General features: G+C 48.5%; 1 protein-coding gene across 1 annotated transcript; it reads right to left on the bottom strand.

Moving 5' to 3' along the window:
* Positions 1 to 3,705: 3,705 nt before the first annotated feature.
* Positions 3,706 to 9,054, bottom strand: GFI1B (growth factor independent 1B transcriptional repressor). The gene is made up of 6 exons (XM_042781465.1): positions 8,955 to 9,054; positions 8,584 to 8,721; positions 7,281 to 7,552; positions 5,928 to 6,065; positions 4,701 to 4,965; positions 3,706 to 3,884 (listed from the first exon to the last, which is right to left on the bottom strand). Exons 1-6 carry the CDS (start codon positions 9,052 to 9,054, stop codon positions 3,706 to 3,708), a joined length of 1,092 nt encoding a protein of 363 aa, XP_042637399.1.
* Between the last annotated feature and the right edge of the window lie 7,198 nt (positions 9,055 to 16,252).

Genomic DNA, 16,252 nt, shown 5'->3' on the forward strand with positions numbered 1-16,252 from the left:
GTGTTTTTGCATTTCATTCCACATTTTTCCTCCCATTCTATGCATGATCAGTTTCGATCCCTTTCCAAGTGGTTGGCATTGGTAGTTCTGCTCTTGGGGTCATGAAGGCTGAGGTCTTTGCAGTCCATCTTACCCCTGTTTCCAGATGCCTTTGATTTTCTTAACTCTTTTTTGCTCCAGATGAGAGGAAACCAATAGTTGCATTATAGATGGATGCTCGAAAGCTTTTAAGACCCAAGTCGCTACTCACCAAAGTAGGTTGTACAACAAGATTTTCATGTACTATGTTGTGCCAATTGAGCGTGATGTCCCCCGAGACTACGGTCCTGAGTCAGCAGGCCTGGTGATTCTTTCTCTCAAGGTGTTTGGTTGTCTGTGAGGAGTAACTCCAACTCTGCCTTCTGTTGTTTCTATAATGTAAGTGGCTAATTTTGTAGCACATATATAAGTAGGATTATCTTCAGCCAAACCTATCCTTGGTCTAGGGTATATTCCTGTTCACCTACCCCCTCCTGATCTTCTCCCCTGTCTATGCATTCATCCATAGCCTGGTGTTTGGTGTTAGTGGCAATGCAGTATTGTGTCTGTTGTCTATACCTTATGTGCACATTGCAGTTCCTTCCTTTCCCCAGTGTTATCATGCTGGTCACAGACTCTTTCCACATCATCCCTCCCCTCACCCAAATCAACAAGTGACCCCCAACTAGTCCAAAATTTCCCTTCCCCTTCCCTCCTGTCCCCAGTAACCAACAAAGTGAATTTCCTTCCCTGAGTAAATCTTTCCTTGACTTTTTACAATAATGGGTTCATACAATATTTGTCCTTCTGTGATTGACTTATTTCACTCAGCATAGTATCCCCCAAATTCATCCACATTGTGGGGTGATTCATGTATTCTTCATTATTCTTTAATGTTTTCTAATATTCCATTGTGTGAATCTGCTATAGTTTTGTTATCCATTCATCTGTTGATGGTCATTTAGGTTGTTTCCATCTCTTTGCTATAGTGAATTGTGCTGCAATGAACATGGGTGTGCATATGTCTGTTCGTGTCCTGTCTCTCACCTCTTTAAGATACATCCCTAGTAATAGAATTGCTGGATCAAATGGTATTTCTATTTTCAGTTTTTTAAGGAAACACCACCATTTTCCACAGTGGCTGTACGATTTTGCAGTCCCACCAGCAGTGTATGAGAGTTCCAATCTCTCTACAACCTCGCCAGCATTTGTTATTTTCTGTCTTGTTGAGCTTTGCTATTATTGCTGAGGTGAGATGATATCTCATTGTTGTTTGATTTGCGTCCCTCTAATGGCTAATGATCGTGAGCATTTCCTCATGTATTTGTTGGCTGCTAGATACTGCCTCGGAAACCCAAGAAGGGGTCGCTATGAGTCAGGGCTGACTCGATGGCACATAACAACAACAACAACAGTCTATCTTCTTCAGTGAAGTGTCTGTTCATGTACCTTGCACCTTTTTGAATTGGGTTGTTTGTCTTTCTGGTATTGAGGTGTTAAAGTTTTCTATAAGTTTTGGAGATACGTCCCTTGTCAGATATGTCATAACCAAATATTTTTTCTCAATTGTAGATTCTCTTTTTACCCTTTTGGAGAAGTCTTCCGATGCACATAGGAATTTAATTTTTAAAAGGTCCCAGTCATCTAGCTTCTCTTCCGCTGCCTGTGCATTTTGGGTTATGCTTAATAGTCTGCTTACGCCATAGATTAGAGTCCCTAGATTTGCACCTATTTTATTTTTGATGAGCTTTATAGCTTTGGGTTTTGCACTTAAGTCTTTGATCCAATCTGGGTTCGTTTTTGTGTATGGGGTGAGATACCGGTCTTGTTTCATTTTTCTGCAAGTGGATATCCAATTTTGCCAGCACCATTTATTAAAAAGGCTATCTCTCCCCCATTTAATGGGTTTTGGCCCTTTGTCAAAGATCAGCTGTTCATAGGTGGATGGATCTATTACTCAGTTTTCGATTCTGTTCCATTGGTCTATCTGTCTATCATTGTACCAATACCACAGTTTTGACTACTGTAGTACAGTAGGTTTTGAGATCCAGGAGTGCGAGTCCGCCTACTTTGTTTTCCTTCTTCAGCAGTGCTTTGCTTATCTGAACCACCAACCTTTTGGTTGCCAGCCAAATGCCTTAACCATTATACTACCAGAGTTCCTTTAAACCTCCCTTAGTTTCCCTTTTCTTAAGGACACTTGTGATTACATTTAGACTCTACCTAGATAATCCAAGGTAATCTCCCCATTTAAGATTCTTACTTTAATCATATCTGCAAAGTTCCTTTTGCTATAGAAGGTAACATTGACAGGGTCTAGGGATCAGGATATAGATATCATTGGAGGCCATTATTCAGTTTACCACGGTGATTAAGTATCTTGCCATGGGAAGACTAGCCTAGATTGTCCAGTTGGGCCCAATGTAATCATAAGGGTACTTAAGAGAGAGATGTGATGATCAAAAGCAGAAAACAGGACAATGGAAGCAGACATTGCTTTGAAGATGGAGGAAGGGGTCATGCGCTAAGGGATACGGGCAGTTTCTAGGATCTGAAATGGCAACGAAATGGATTATTCCCTGGATGTCCCAGAAAGAACACAGCCCCACCAACACCTTGATTTTAGCCCTGTAAAACTCATTTTGGATTTCTGACCTCCAGAATTGTAAGAGAATAAATTTGTGTTGTTTTAAGCCACTACATTTTGGTAATTTAGAAGCCATTGGAAACTGATACAACCCCTAAATGAATTAACCTTGACCTTTTCCATCACCTTGCTTCCATTACTGCCCTTATCAGTTTCCTCTATTTATGTCTTCTCAACTCGTTTGTGACTTCCTCATAGAGTCTCTGTGTATATGAAACTCCGTAAACCCCTAAAGCCTCATTCAGGGCCTTCAAATATAAATGAATTTTTAACAGTGATGGTTGAACAACATGATGAATGTAATTAATGTCACTAAACCGTCCATGTGAACACTGTAGAGATGGCAAATATTTTGTTACCTGTGTATTGTACTTATCGCAATAAAAAATGGAAATGAATCTTTGTCTTTATTTTTATTTACAGCAGTTGAGAGGAACAGGCTTTTGACAGCAATAACTGCTATTTCTCTAGTCCCACTGCCTGAGAGCAGGACTGGAATCTCTAGCCAGCTGGGCACTGGTCAGAGCTGGGGCAGCCAGCACTTGTGGCTGAAACAGAGGGGTTCTAGGCCTCCCACTAGGGCAAGAGGCAGCTCTGACCATCTGTGGCTTCCAGAAAGAGGTCCTCTAAATGCCAGCCAGAGGTCAGCAGGCAGGGAGAAGATTCACTGTTGATTCCAGCTCTGGTCCATTCTTGGCATTCCTGTCCATCTGGGTACTCTGGAGGGCTCGGTCCTGGAGAAGGCATTGGAACTCTTATATGTGCAGAAAATTTCAGCTCAGAAAAGACCCAGCCTAGCTCCTACATTTTATGTAGGAGACATGTTGGTTTAGAGAGGGAGAATGATTCGCCCAAGGTCACACAGCATTTCTGTGGGTCTTGAGACAAGCTTGAAGACTCCCAGTCCAGTGTTGTTTTTGGGAGACTGAGGATCAGGACCTGTGAGGCTGGCCTCTCTCCTGGCCTGCCTCCAAGTGACAAGACATCAGGGTGGGCTGATGTCAGGGTGGGCTGGCCAAGAGTGGGAAACAGGTGTTCTTTCACTTGAGGTTGTGCTGGCTCTCGCGATGCCGTCGCAAGTCCACCTTGCGCTGGAAACCCTTGGTGCACAGCTCACAGGTGAAGGGCTTGAAGCCTGTGTGCTTCCGGCTGTGGGTGATGAGGTTGGAGCTCTGGCTGAATGCCTTCCCGCACACCTGGCATTTGTGTGGCTTCTCACCTACCAGACAACAAGGACAGATCAGGGCATCCATGCCAGGCCAGCTACCCTCCTGCTCTGTCTTTGCTTTCTAAATATGTATTACATTTTATTTTCATAACCAGCCCACTTTAGAAAATAATGAGTAAAGGCAAACAAGTAAAATCAAACTCAGATCTTCCTCCACCCCACAGTGGATGACAAGGTTGGTTAGGACAAGGACTGGGTCTATCTTCTTTATTAATATATCCCAGCACCTGGCACAGCCAGGCACAAAAGAGGCACTTGCTAACTATCTGAGGAATAAATGATGAATGAAGAGAAAGCTCACTGCTAGTCCCATTTCTACCTAAACGTAATCAGTGTTGACATTTTGGTGGGTTTCCTTCCAGTGTATTTTCTAGGCCTTGTTGTGTTAGTTGCCATCAAATCAATTCCAACTCATGGCAACCCCATGCGTGCAGAGAACTGCTCCATAAGGTTTTCAAGGCTGTGACTTTTTGGAGGCAAATGACCAGGCCTGTCTCCTGAGGCACCTCTGGGTGGATTTGGGAGCTTTACTGTTTGCACCACCCAAGGACTTTTTCTAGGCATTAAGTGTATTTAGGTAACCCAGTACAGCTGCCCTTCATCAGAGCACGACCATCCTCTTTGTAACCTGACCCCACTCCTATCCTAAAGCCAGGGACCTTGGAACATGTCTTTCAACATGGCAACCTTAGAAGTCTCCAGGCCTCCTGGTTGTGTCTGGGTCCTGGGTGGGCTTGGCCTGGGGAAACAGTGGTCCAGGAATGGAAGAACGGGAGGAGGGTTCTGCAGACCAGTGGGGGGGCTCACCAGTATGGATGTAGGTGTGCTTCTTCATGTCCGACTTCTGGTGGAAGCGCTTGCCACAGAACTGGCAGGGGTAGGGCCGCGTGTCTGAGTGGATGAGCAGGTGGGTGGACAGGGTGGACGAGCGCTTGAAGGCTTTGCCACACATCCGGCACTCGAAGCTTCGCTCCTGCCGGAGGAAACGAGGCCCTGGGGGGTCAGGCGCAGGCAGGGCCTCACCACCAGGGAGCACCAAGCTGAGCACAGGACTGGACCCGGCCGGCATCCCCTGAGGAACAGGAGACTTCACTGGGGTGGCCTTGAGGATTGGCGCCTGGAGGAGTAGGGCCAAGGCACCCCCTGTCCTACCTCCCAGGAGGTGTTGGCACTTGGGACCTAACTGGTCTTCTGTGGGATTTATTTTCTTTGTAAATGTCACAGTATCCCATTCAAAATCACCCTCAAAGCATGTTTGTTCAGTGACTGACTGACCGACTGACTGATCTGGGAGTTTCTTCAATGGGTTTGCATCTCCTTGGATGCAAATTAATCCAGAGTGAGTTCCTTGAGGCAGAGGTGGTTATGGGCAGTGCAGCAATTAAATCGAAAGTCCTAATTATTGGGGCCTAATCTTGGCCCACTTACCCTCCCTGAGTTCTACTGGACATCAGAAAAGTGGTAACAGTGACCAAAAAGGATTGTTGGCAGAATTGAATGCAAAGAACTGTGCTGGTGCCTGGCACCTACTAGTACATGCTCTTGAGTGGACGTTCTCAAGATAGTCTGCTTTCACTGGCTGCTCTAGGTGTTAGGCACCCATGTTGATTTCAGCTACTCTCCCTGAATAGAATACTAAAGAAGAGATTCCTGTCTCAGGTAGAGCTAAGTGGGATGAGATGAACATTTAAGCCTACCTCCAAGATTCTGAGAGTAGAGGGCCTCAAAGCTGAGGGAACCTGTGTGGACCACCCAGTGGGTAGGATAACTTCTGAGCATCCCAGATACCTTGGGGCCTTGAAATCCCACCCAGGGTAATATCCTCTTCCAATTGGACATGAAGCTGACTCCATCAATCAGGGACCGAAATGTATGGGGGGGGATATTTGGAGACCCAGACCAGGGGAAGTAAGCAGTGGGAGACTACCCCCCTTCTGGGTCACCTGCAGGAACAGGCGAGAGACCCACCCCCTAAGCTTCCTGGGAGGAAGCGCAAAGTGAGAAATGAGGCCCTGTGCTTGGTTAGCTGCCCACCTGGGAGTGGACGTGTGTGTGCTGCTCCAGGCTCACGGCATGGCCAAAGGTTTTGCCGCAGACGTCACAGGCAAAGGGCCGGGTCCCGCTGTGGGAGCGGCGGACATGCACCTCGAGCCCATGGGGGGTGGAGAACACCTGAGGGCGGGGGCAGAGTATGAGGCCACAGGGAGCTGCAGGGAGGGAGTCAGGCCTGGAGTCCCCTGGCCATCTACACCCCTTCCACCTCCACTCCTGGCTGCAGCACAGGAGTATCAGTTCTGCTGCCGTCGTGTGTCTTGGACGTCCCTTTCCCTCTCTGTGGCTTGGTTTCTTGTCTGTAAAATGAGGGCTGGGAGGAGAAACTGGAAGGCCCCTTCTAGCTCTATCCAAAAGCTAAATAGCTGAGGGGTTAAGAATTAGGAATTGGCCAGAGCTAGTAACTCTGGTGGGAGCTCTGGTAGCATAGTGCCTAAGGCACTTGACTGTTAACCAGAAGGCTGGCAGTTCAAACCCACCAGCCACTCCTCAGAAAGAAGATGGGGCAATCTACTTTTGTAGTGATATTGCCTCGGAAACCCAAGGAGGGGTCACTAGGAGTCGGGTGTGACTCGACGGTACATAACAACAACAACAACAGTAGCTCTGGTGCCCTAGTGCCTAAGGCATTTGACTGCTAACCAGAAGGCTGGCAGTTCAAAGCCACCAGCCACTTCTCGGAAGGAAGATCGGGTAATCTATGATTCGATGGCAGTGAGTTTGGTTTAGTCTTTTGGATATTTGAATCCTGGTTCCGATGTCTACTTGTTGTGTGGTCTTGGGCAAGTTACTCAATCTCTCTGAGCCTTTGCCATTCATCTATACACTAGAGGTAACAAAGCCTACCACCCAGGGCTCATGGGGTCCTGAAGGTAAGGTGCTTAGGGCCAGGCACATGGTTAAACAAATACAAACACAAAAAAAACTCACTGCCATCAAGTCAATTCCAACTCATAGTAACCCCCATTGGGTTTCCAAGGCTGCAAATCTTTACAGAAGCAGATCTCCCCATCTTCCTTCCACGGAGCAGCTGGTGGGTTGGAACTACTGATCTTCTGGTTAGCACATGGTTAAAACCAAAAAACCAAACTCACTGCCATCGAGTCGGTTAGCCTTCTGGTTAGCAGTCAAATGCCTTAGGCACTACGTCACCGGAGCTCCACATGGTTAGAGCTTAATAAATGGCGATGAGAATGAACATTCTGAATCCTTAGTCTCCCCCTGGACTCCCAAGGCAGACAGCACAGGGAACACCCATGCCCTGTAGCAGCAACCGTGCTGGAGAGGGGGTACTGGTCAGGCCCTATGTGCTCAGCAGCACCCTAGGTAGCTCACCTTGTTGCACTTGAGGCAGTGGTACACGTCTATGCCTGGTGAGTAGCGGAGGCTGAAGTCCAAGGGGGGCTCAGCGCTGGGCACTAATGGGCTGCCATACAGGCTGACGGAGTGCTCCAAGAAGGCAGACTGCATGGTGGAGGGAGTCTGCTGGTAGCTATGGCCATAGGACGAGGCCAACGCATCCCAGGAGAAGCTGGGCTTGTAGAATGGGGGTGAGTCGGAGGGTGGTGAGTCACCATCCTGGGCTTGGGACATCACAACAGGGCCCTCTGTGGACAGAAGGGCACATTCTAGGTGAGCCCAGAACTGCTGAGCATGGTCCTGCCTGGGGAGAGGCTGCAGAGTCACCCAGACCCAGGTCTAACCCTGGTTACTCCACTGGCTGGCTGGGTGAGCTTGGGCACGCGACTTCCTCTTTCTGAGACTCAGTTTCCTTTTCTATAAACCGGAGGGGAAGTAATACCACTTGGGTCACAGATAAGGATTCGATGAGATCATGTTTGTAAATGTTCAGGCAGTGCATGGAACTCAAGAAACATCTACTATCTGTTGGCTATGATATGAGAATTATGAAAGTGGTGAGGGAGGTGAGACGGGTAGGGATGATCAAGGAGGTGAGGATGCTGAAGATGGTGAGGGAGGTGAGGATGGTGATGGAGGTGAGGATGGTGAGGGAGATGAGGGTCCAAAGGGGGGTGAGGATAATGATGGTGAGAGAGGTAAGGATGGTGTGAAAGAAGAGAAAGATGATGATGATGATGGTGGTGGCTGGGCTGTGAAAAGGAAGCCCTGTAGCAAACGTCAGCACCCCACGTGTATCTCCTCTGCTCTAACACTTCCTTGCATACCAGATTGTTGTCCCTCTGTCTGTGCACGGGGAAGCAGGAACTTCCGGGAAACAAAAAAAAAAAACCCAAACTAGGACACCTACTCCTCAACCTCCTCTGCTTGGCTATCTCACATGGAGGGTTTTGGTGTATAACCCAAAATATTGAGGGGTCTGCTCTGTCCTCATTGTGGATCCTCACGTTTTCCAGTCCAGAAATGTTACCCTTCAAGAGCGCACCCCTCAACCACCGTGTCAGCCTGCCCAGCTGCTGTCTCTTGCCCTACCCACACAGAGATGCCCACAAGGAGATGAGCTTCCCAGCCAGGAGGGGTTCAAGCAGAAGCTGGAGAGCCCAGATTGCATCCAGATGACCTCGTCAGTCCTTCCGCAGACTCTGTGACTCCAAGGGCCCCTGCTTCTAGGAGTCTGTTTCCACCCCACGGCCCATGCATGCTCCCTGTGGCTGAGTACCTGGTGCCAAGGCCAGCCTGGTCAAGCTCTGGTCCAGCTCTGGCTCAGGCTCTCGTTTGAGGTTGGTCCACTCCAGGCACTGGTTTGGAAACAAGGTGCCGAGGACAGGGCCATTGCTCGGGACCTGGTCCCTGGCCACTGTAGAAAGTCAAAACCACCAGAGTCAGAAGAGATGGGTGCATTCTTTCATACATTTGCTCTTTTCATTCATTCATTCATTCAGTCAGTCATTTTACCAACATTTATCAAGCTCCTCCTCCTGCACTACAGACTTGGAAGAGGGAGCTACTTAGGGTGGGATGGTCAATGCATCCCTCGTTGTGTAGGGTGGGGCATTCTGCAGCAGGAGGCCAGCTTGGGCTCTGACTCACCGGGGGCCAGGGCAGGAGGCCAGGCCAGTTCATCCTCCTGAACACGGGGCTGGTGGTAGGTGTGAGCCTTCTTACTCTTCACCAGGAAGGAGCGTGGCATTCTCAGTGTGCACTCCACACCTGCAGGGCAGAGGGGGAGGGAAGTTAGGAAGGGTAAGATATTTTAGAATCACTTCTTGAAATCAAACATCCGCTGTCTAGAAAACACCAGCGTTGGCCTCATGGAGTTGGCACTGGCCATACAGAAGGAAGATCAGGGGCAGGGCTGTCTCTGGGTTCTCCACACTATGGACTTTGAATCTTCAAAGTGACATTTGAGTTCTGGTGGAGCCTGCATTCACAGGCCATAGAAAGAAACATCCTGAGCTAAGGTTTTAGAGTCAGATGCTCTAGTGTTAGAATCCTCTCTCACTTGCTGTGCAATTTTGGAGTGGACACTCAACCTCTCTGGGCCTATTCTTTTTTCTGTAAGGTGGGACTAAGAGTGAGGCCACCCAGGCTCATGTGTATTCAGTGCCTATCACAGGGGGGCCTGGTGGGCAGATAGTAGCCCGTAGCAAGCCGGCCACTCTCAATCACAAATGCACCTTATTGGGAGCCACTGCAGTGAGAGCAGGGCCATACCTCATCCTAAACCAGTGTCTGGTCACCAGAGAGGGGCCTTCTTACTCTGTGTGGGGTTCAGTGATTTGGAGTTGAGTGAGGGACTAATCTCACCTACGCAGAGGCCTAAAGCTTTGCTGTGGCCTTGGGAGAAGAGGCCCTTCAATTCCAGGAGCTGAGCAGCAGACAGCCCACCCCAGCCTTGTCATTCAACCTACCCATCAAGGAGATGCATGAGGAAACAGAGACCAAATTGGTGAAGGGACCTGCCCTTACTGTCCCAAAGTGGGGGTGGAGGTGGGAGGGAGTGGCAGGACTGCAACATCGTGACCACCACGGGACTCCTGGCTCTCCAGGCACAACCCTCTGTGAGGCTCTCCTAAGGGTGCCTGAGAGGCAAAGAACATCTTTGGGTGGTTCCATATGCTCTCTACCTCTTGCTGAGCACGGGCTGGCCCCGTTCTCTAGGCCTCCAAGCACCCCCGCCCCACACCCGTGCCAGCTGCCATGAAAGGCTTGCAGGGGCGATAGCACCAAGCGCGGGAAAGGATTTGGCTTCTTCTGAACAACAGTAAGGGCCTGGGCGATAAGGCCTGGGGCCGAGGAGCGAGGAGCAGCGGAGTGAGAGGCAGAGGCGGGAGATTAGAGAGATCAGCTTGGAGCTCTGCTTTCAGGCAGGTGGGCTGGTCCCTTCCCTGAGGGAATGACCCAGAGTATGGCAGAAAAGGGACTCTTCCTCAGAGGGTCTGCCTGCCCAACTCACCAGGGCCCTCTCAGAACATCCAGAGTTTGGGTTGTGGTGGCCCTGCCTGAGCTGGCATTGCCAGGTACACCCCCCTCCTTAATGTAGGGCTTTTCATTGAAGGGCTCAGTGTCTGGATCTGCTGAATGGGGATCACAATTCAATCTCATGGGACTGCTGAGAGCAAGAAATGACTTTCATTTATTACAAAAAGATGTATATAGTGCTTGGCTTGGTGCCTGGGCTGTAGTGAATGTCTAGCCAAGGGTGGTATCTGCTCAAGGGACAAAAGTTTCTGAAGGGCAGACCCTGTGCAGTGCTCCTGTCTCACCCCCCATGCCTGACTCACAGTCCAAAACCAGTTGCCATTGAGTCAACAGACTGTGCCCCACAGAGTTTCCAACGGCTGACTCGAGAAGTAGATTGCCAGACCTTTCTTGTGAGGGCCTCTGGTGGACTTCCTTTCGGTTAGTAGCTGCGCATGTTACCTATTTGTACCAAAAGGACAATGAGTGAATCGGCCCTGAATGAAGGAGGATGCTTTAGGGTGGAGATGAGCCCTACCTACACCAGGGTCAGAAGACCCAGTCCCAAGCCACAGCAGTTACCAAGGACTTCCCTCTCTAGGCCCTGAAATGAAGGGGTGGGGCTCCAAGGCCTCTGAAGGCCCTTCCAGCTGTCAGATTCTCAGCTCTCAGAACAAAGGCAGCCTAGGGCAGCTGTCCCCCACCCCAGGCTTACAAGGGAGCCTTATCTCCCAGGGACACGTCTTCCTCCTCCTGCTCCTCCCCTTCCCCCACCAGGGCTCCCAACGCCCCCCTTCTTCCCCCTTCTAACTCTTCACTTCAGGAAACCCCCTGGGGAGGCCAGACTCTGGGTGGAGCAGGTGGGGAACCCCATGATCTGGGAGCCAGGTTCCCTTCACCCTTTGTTTCTGAGGGGGCCTTGGAGGGCTGTGGTCTGTCTCTCCATCAAAAGATGATTTTTTTTTTTTTTAAACAGATAACATTACAGCCAGAACCAAAGCTAAGTGTTAAAACTGCTGCAACAGAGCTCTAGGAAATACTTCTTACAGCCAGGATCTTCTTAGCCTCAGCTCTCTTACTCTGGGAGGTGAGTCCCGCTGCTATCCCACCTTATAGAGGAGACACTAAGGCTTAGAGACCTTGCACAATCCCGGGCAGAGTTAGCTGGGTCGAGACCCCATGCTTGTAACTGTCAGATCACAGGGTGGGCATTTATTTAGTGCAGATCATGTGCCAGACATTGGGCAATGTCCTTCACAGACATTTTCTCAATGAGAGAACTGACAGGCTAAGGAGGAAAGCAAGAGAGTGTCTCAAGCCCCCAGTGAACATCGTGTCATTTAACCCAACACCAGGGCAAGGGAAGTAAGGGTTGTCCTTCTGGGCCTCAGACAGGGAAACTGAGGCTTAGAAAGCAAAGTGACTCTTCCAAAGTCCCAACACAATGGGGTGTCTTCGACTCTTAGCCCAGTGTGCTACTCATTACCATCTGTGGTTCTTCAACCCCAGTGAATACAGACTGGAACAACTAGCTGGGGCAACAGGGTGGGAAAATAAAATTTCTTGATCTTCAATCTTTCCCAGCACCCAAAGGGCCCCATATTGGTTCCTGAAGAGTTGCAGGTGGAGGTGCAGGTGGGAGAATGGGTTTCAGGAAGTATTGGTCTTCACTCAGATTTGGAACTAGAGGAGACCCAGAGGTCAAGTGATTTGAAACCAATACCAGCACAAGAACACAGGCTCACTGAACGCTAACTAAGCATTACAGAGATGACCAAGAGGGGCCTACTCTAGTGATCTCCCAAACCCTGAATCCCCTCCTCCTTCCTTCCCCAGGGGGTTTTCTTTACTAAGCCTGGCAAAGTGACAGTGGCTCAGCCACCCCATGGCCAAGCCCTTATGCACACATCAGGGGCCAAATATACCCAACAAACTTCCTTTTGGCCTCTATTAGCTGGACAGAAAAAAAAAAAAAAAAGGGGAACCAATCACCTATACTGTAGTTAATTAACAACCACTCCATTTTGATTCACATGAACCCGTTCTGAAAAAGAGCTAAGAGCAGAGATTGTGAAAGAAGCCTAAGATTTCTTCATAAAATAGAGGCCTTGATGGTATCGGGCCTCCGGAAAGAGGGCCACTGTTAACACAAACCCCAAATCCTGATAGAGGGTCCGCTGACCCTGAGTCAGAATCTCAGCTGGTGCTTTAGGGGGGCACCCCTACAGCCCAGGCAGGGTCCCACACACTGACTTCCAGGATGAGCTAGATAAGCAGGCCTGCAATTTGTCTGCTCCCAGGGGGCTGAGTCTGATTTTGTGACCTTGAGCTTGACCACTTCGGCTACCAACCAGGGGCTTGGTTTTCCTATCTCTCAAAAGGGACGGTTGGACTAAGAGATTTCTAAACTTCCTCTTTGCTCTAAAATCCCATGCATGATTCGTTGACCTTCAGTGAGAGACTGACCCACCTTGACTAAGAAGCTCATCACTTGGGGTTCCCTTTTCAGGAGAGTTGGGTAAGACTCAGTCGTTTCTCAGGGTCAGCTACAAGATTCCCTTCTGACTTCCTTTATATAAAAAGATGCTACTCAAGGAAAAGAAAGAAATAAACCCTTCCATGTAGGACTTAAGGGGAGTACTCTGTGAGCCTCAGTCATTTTAGGGGGCCCAGTAGAAAGCTGTTATTATTTTTATTTGAAATTTGGAAGGAGTTCTCAAATGTCTCCTAAATTCAGAGAAAGCAAAGTCAAAAGTGGGTGAACGAAACACTTCCTAAGCTTCTCCGTTAGAGACAAAAACAGCTCCCATTGGTTCAGATTCTTGGAAACTAATAAACAAAAAGCCTCCTTCTAGACTAAAGTGAGAATTCCTAGGTGGGACAAATGGCTAACGCACTCAGCTAGTAAACAAATGGCTGGCGGTTCAAGTCCACCTAGAGACTCCTCAGAAGAAAGGCCTGGTGATCTACTTCTGAAAAATCAGCCAGTGACAACCCTGTGGAGCCCAGCTCTACTCAGATGCACTTGGAGTCACAATGCGTTGCAACTGACTTCCTGAAAACTGGTTTTTAGACTAAAGTTTTCTGTTGTTTCTGCCAACAGTCAAATCACACACAGTGAAGCATTGTCAGACATGAGGTTATTTTCCTGCAGATGGTCTCATCTCGGAGCCTCCAGAGTCCTGTGTTTTCCAGCAGGACCCTGACCTCATCCTGCTCCAGCCCTCCTGAGAGCCTCAGGAAAATAAATGCTCCACACTGCTGTTGAGTGACTCCGTCAATCAGACTTAAACCAGGTGTAGCTCTCTGAAGTTCCCCCAAGGATGTTCTGAGGGAACTTTCTGCCAGGAAACCAACAACTGGCCTCCCAAATCTAAGAGTTGGGAGAGACCTTACAAACCTGCTTATCTGAAGAATATCTTCTGCAACACTTGTAAGGACAAGATACTCGCCACCTCTCTAGTCTCTGATATATCCTACCTGTGGCCTGCTGCAGTGTCCAGGCGTGAACACAGGTAGCCAGTTGCAGCTGGGCCAGATCTAATATCTGCCAGACCCATGCCCAGAGACTGTAAATTAACCCACAAGAATCGACGAAAGCTGTAGATTCTCTGCTATAGAAAGATATACTCAGGCGCACACCCACACTATTCCCACGGACCTCTTAACAAGCTCTTTTTAAAAGTGAGTGCCTCTCCCCAGATGCCCAAAGACTCTCTAACTTGAAAAATTCAAAATCATAAAAAAGACCAGACTTACTAGTCTGTGGAGACTGGTGGAACCCCCAAGACTATGACCCTGTATACCCTTTAAAGCCAGAACTGGACCCACTGCTGGAGATCACTTCTCACCAAACACTATCAAGTGAACAGTAACACTCATGGGGAACGTACTCCGCAAAACAATCAACCAAATGAGACCAAAAGGGCAGCACTGGATGAAAAACAAAGTTCAGAAGGCAGGAAAAATGGACGAATGGGGACGAGGAATCCAGGGAGGAAGTGGGAAGATCTTGTGCTGTTGCATCGAGGGCATTGCAACTAATGTCATGAAACAAAACGTGTATAAATTGTTGAGTGGGAAACTAATTTGCTCTGTAAGTGTTCATCCATACCACAATGAAACATTCAGTAACCAAACAACAACAAAAAAAAGTCTCTCTAACTTGTTTTTTTTCTCCAAAAATGGATAGAAAAGCTGTGGATAATTACAGAGAGGGAGAGATGGGGACACTACCATCCCATCGGAATCCCATGGTTCCTGGAGGTGGAAGGTAGGAGGGGAGCAGTGGAAGATGCCACAGTGGAAGTCTGAGATAGACTCCTAATGGAAGGATGCGTGGCTCAAAAATTGTCCTGGGAACGTTCCTGCAGTTTGCTTGGGATTGTGGGACACTGGGGCTGGAAGTTGCTTCAGCATTCTTTCAATCCCATTCTCTCATTTTAAAGACAAAGAAAAGCTCACAGTGTCTGGGAGACAGGACCAGTTGGTGTCCTAGTGGGGACCCCGACTCAGGCTCCTTAATGCATTACCCTGTGGGTGTTGTCTGTCCCACGCATCACCCAGGTCCCTGAAAGAGCTGCGATGTATGACATTTGTACATGCAGTTGAAGTCTGACAGCCTAAAATCAAGTTTTGAAAAGTGTGTTTATGTGCAGTTTGTGGCAGGGTAACACATATACAAGCATGCAGCCTTTCAAACAATGCTGATCTCACTCACTGTCTCCTTACCCCCTTTTTTTCCCTTGATAAAAGGGATGAAAGCTACATTCTATAAAAGACATTCCAGCCCATCTTATTCTTCTCGTGACTGCTCTAAAACAATAGAAGTCAGACATGCAAATTTCAAAAGGGGAACACAGAGAGGGCGTCAGAGGCACTCACCTGTTGGCACAGTTCCACCTCCCTGCTCTCGCCTCCTCCAGTGCCCTGAGGGTCCTGTGATGGGAACCTTGCCACCCCTCTCTGGGGAGCAGTCTCTCCACTCTGTCAACTTTGTGACACTCTGCACAAACAGATACTTCTCCTTTTTTTTTTTTTTTTTTCTCTGTGTGTGTTTTTCCTCTTCTGTTCCCTCCCTGATTTTCAATCTGATTATTTGTGTCAAAATCTGGCGGTGAAGAAGCAACCAATGGGGAGAGAGTGAGGGCTTGGCTGTATTTGCTTATCAAAGCTTTCCAGGACTCAAGACTCTGAACTCTCTTTTCTGACCCTTCACTCTGGGAGCAACACACTTTCCCTCTGGAAATTTTGAATAACATCTGCATGAAAAGAAAGTTATTGCTAAATTATTAGATTTTAAAAATTAAAAGTAAATATTTATGTAAACTTGCTTTTGGATAGAGAATTCATAACTCTTTAGAAAAAATTTTAATTCTTCTTTCCCTCCCTCTCTCCCTTCCTTCTTTTCTCCTCCCTCCTTCTCTCTTCCCTCCCCTTCACAGTTTCAGCATCCCCCTCAGGTGTGTAAGAGGGGCCCTCCGCTACAAAGCCCACTGTTTGTGACCACAGACTGCTCTTAGAGACCCCTCTTACTTGCAGGGGTGTCATCTTCATGAAGAAACATCAAATCTACACTTCCTGAGACTCCACCCCCGTACAGGTGGAGGAAGGCAGTGAACTCAGTGAGATCCAAATCACTAAGGGGACCAAGTACAGATTGAGCGTTCCCAGCTTCATGTCCCAGGACTCCATGGGTGCTGCCACCTGGTGGCAGCAGTGGAGACACAGGAAGTACCTGGTCATCAGAGGGAAAGCCTGGTGGCCAGGCTCTGACATGTTGTCCCCATTTGGCACCAAGCCCTGCTCCCCTCACCTTGCCCTTCCTCCCCCACACCCTCATACCTCCTCTTGTTTATACGATGACTGATTTATTTCAGAAAGTTTTGCATAAAACGAGCACTCCATAAAACAGGGCACTGTTAGGC

This window comes from Orycteropus afer, unplaced genomic scaffold, assembly GCF_000298275.1.
Source record: "Orycteropus afer afer isolate SDZICR_OR568_19922 unplaced genomic scaffold, OryAfe1.0 scaffold00123, whole genome shotgun sequence".
Taxonomy (NCBI): domain Eukaryota; kingdom Metazoa; phylum Chordata; class Mammalia; order Tubulidentata; family Orycteropodidae; genus Orycteropus; species Orycteropus afer.

What these genes read in the sequence shown, in the direction of transcription:
- GFI1B (XM_042781465.1), bottom strand. Translation starts at nt 9,054, where the DNA reads ATGCCACGCTCCTTCCTGGTGAAGAGTAAGAAGGCTCACACCTACCAC. An exon ending in ACTGCCTCAAGTGCAACAAG is followed by an intron (nt 6,066 to 7,280) that starts GTGAGCTACCTA and finishes CCCCGCCCTCAG; the next exon opens with GTGTTCTCCACCCCCCATGG. An exon ending in ACACACACGTCCACTCCCAG is followed by an intron (nt 4,966 to 5,927) that starts GTGGGCAGCTAA and finishes CCTGTTCCTCAG; the next exon opens with GGGATGCCGGCCGGGTCCAG.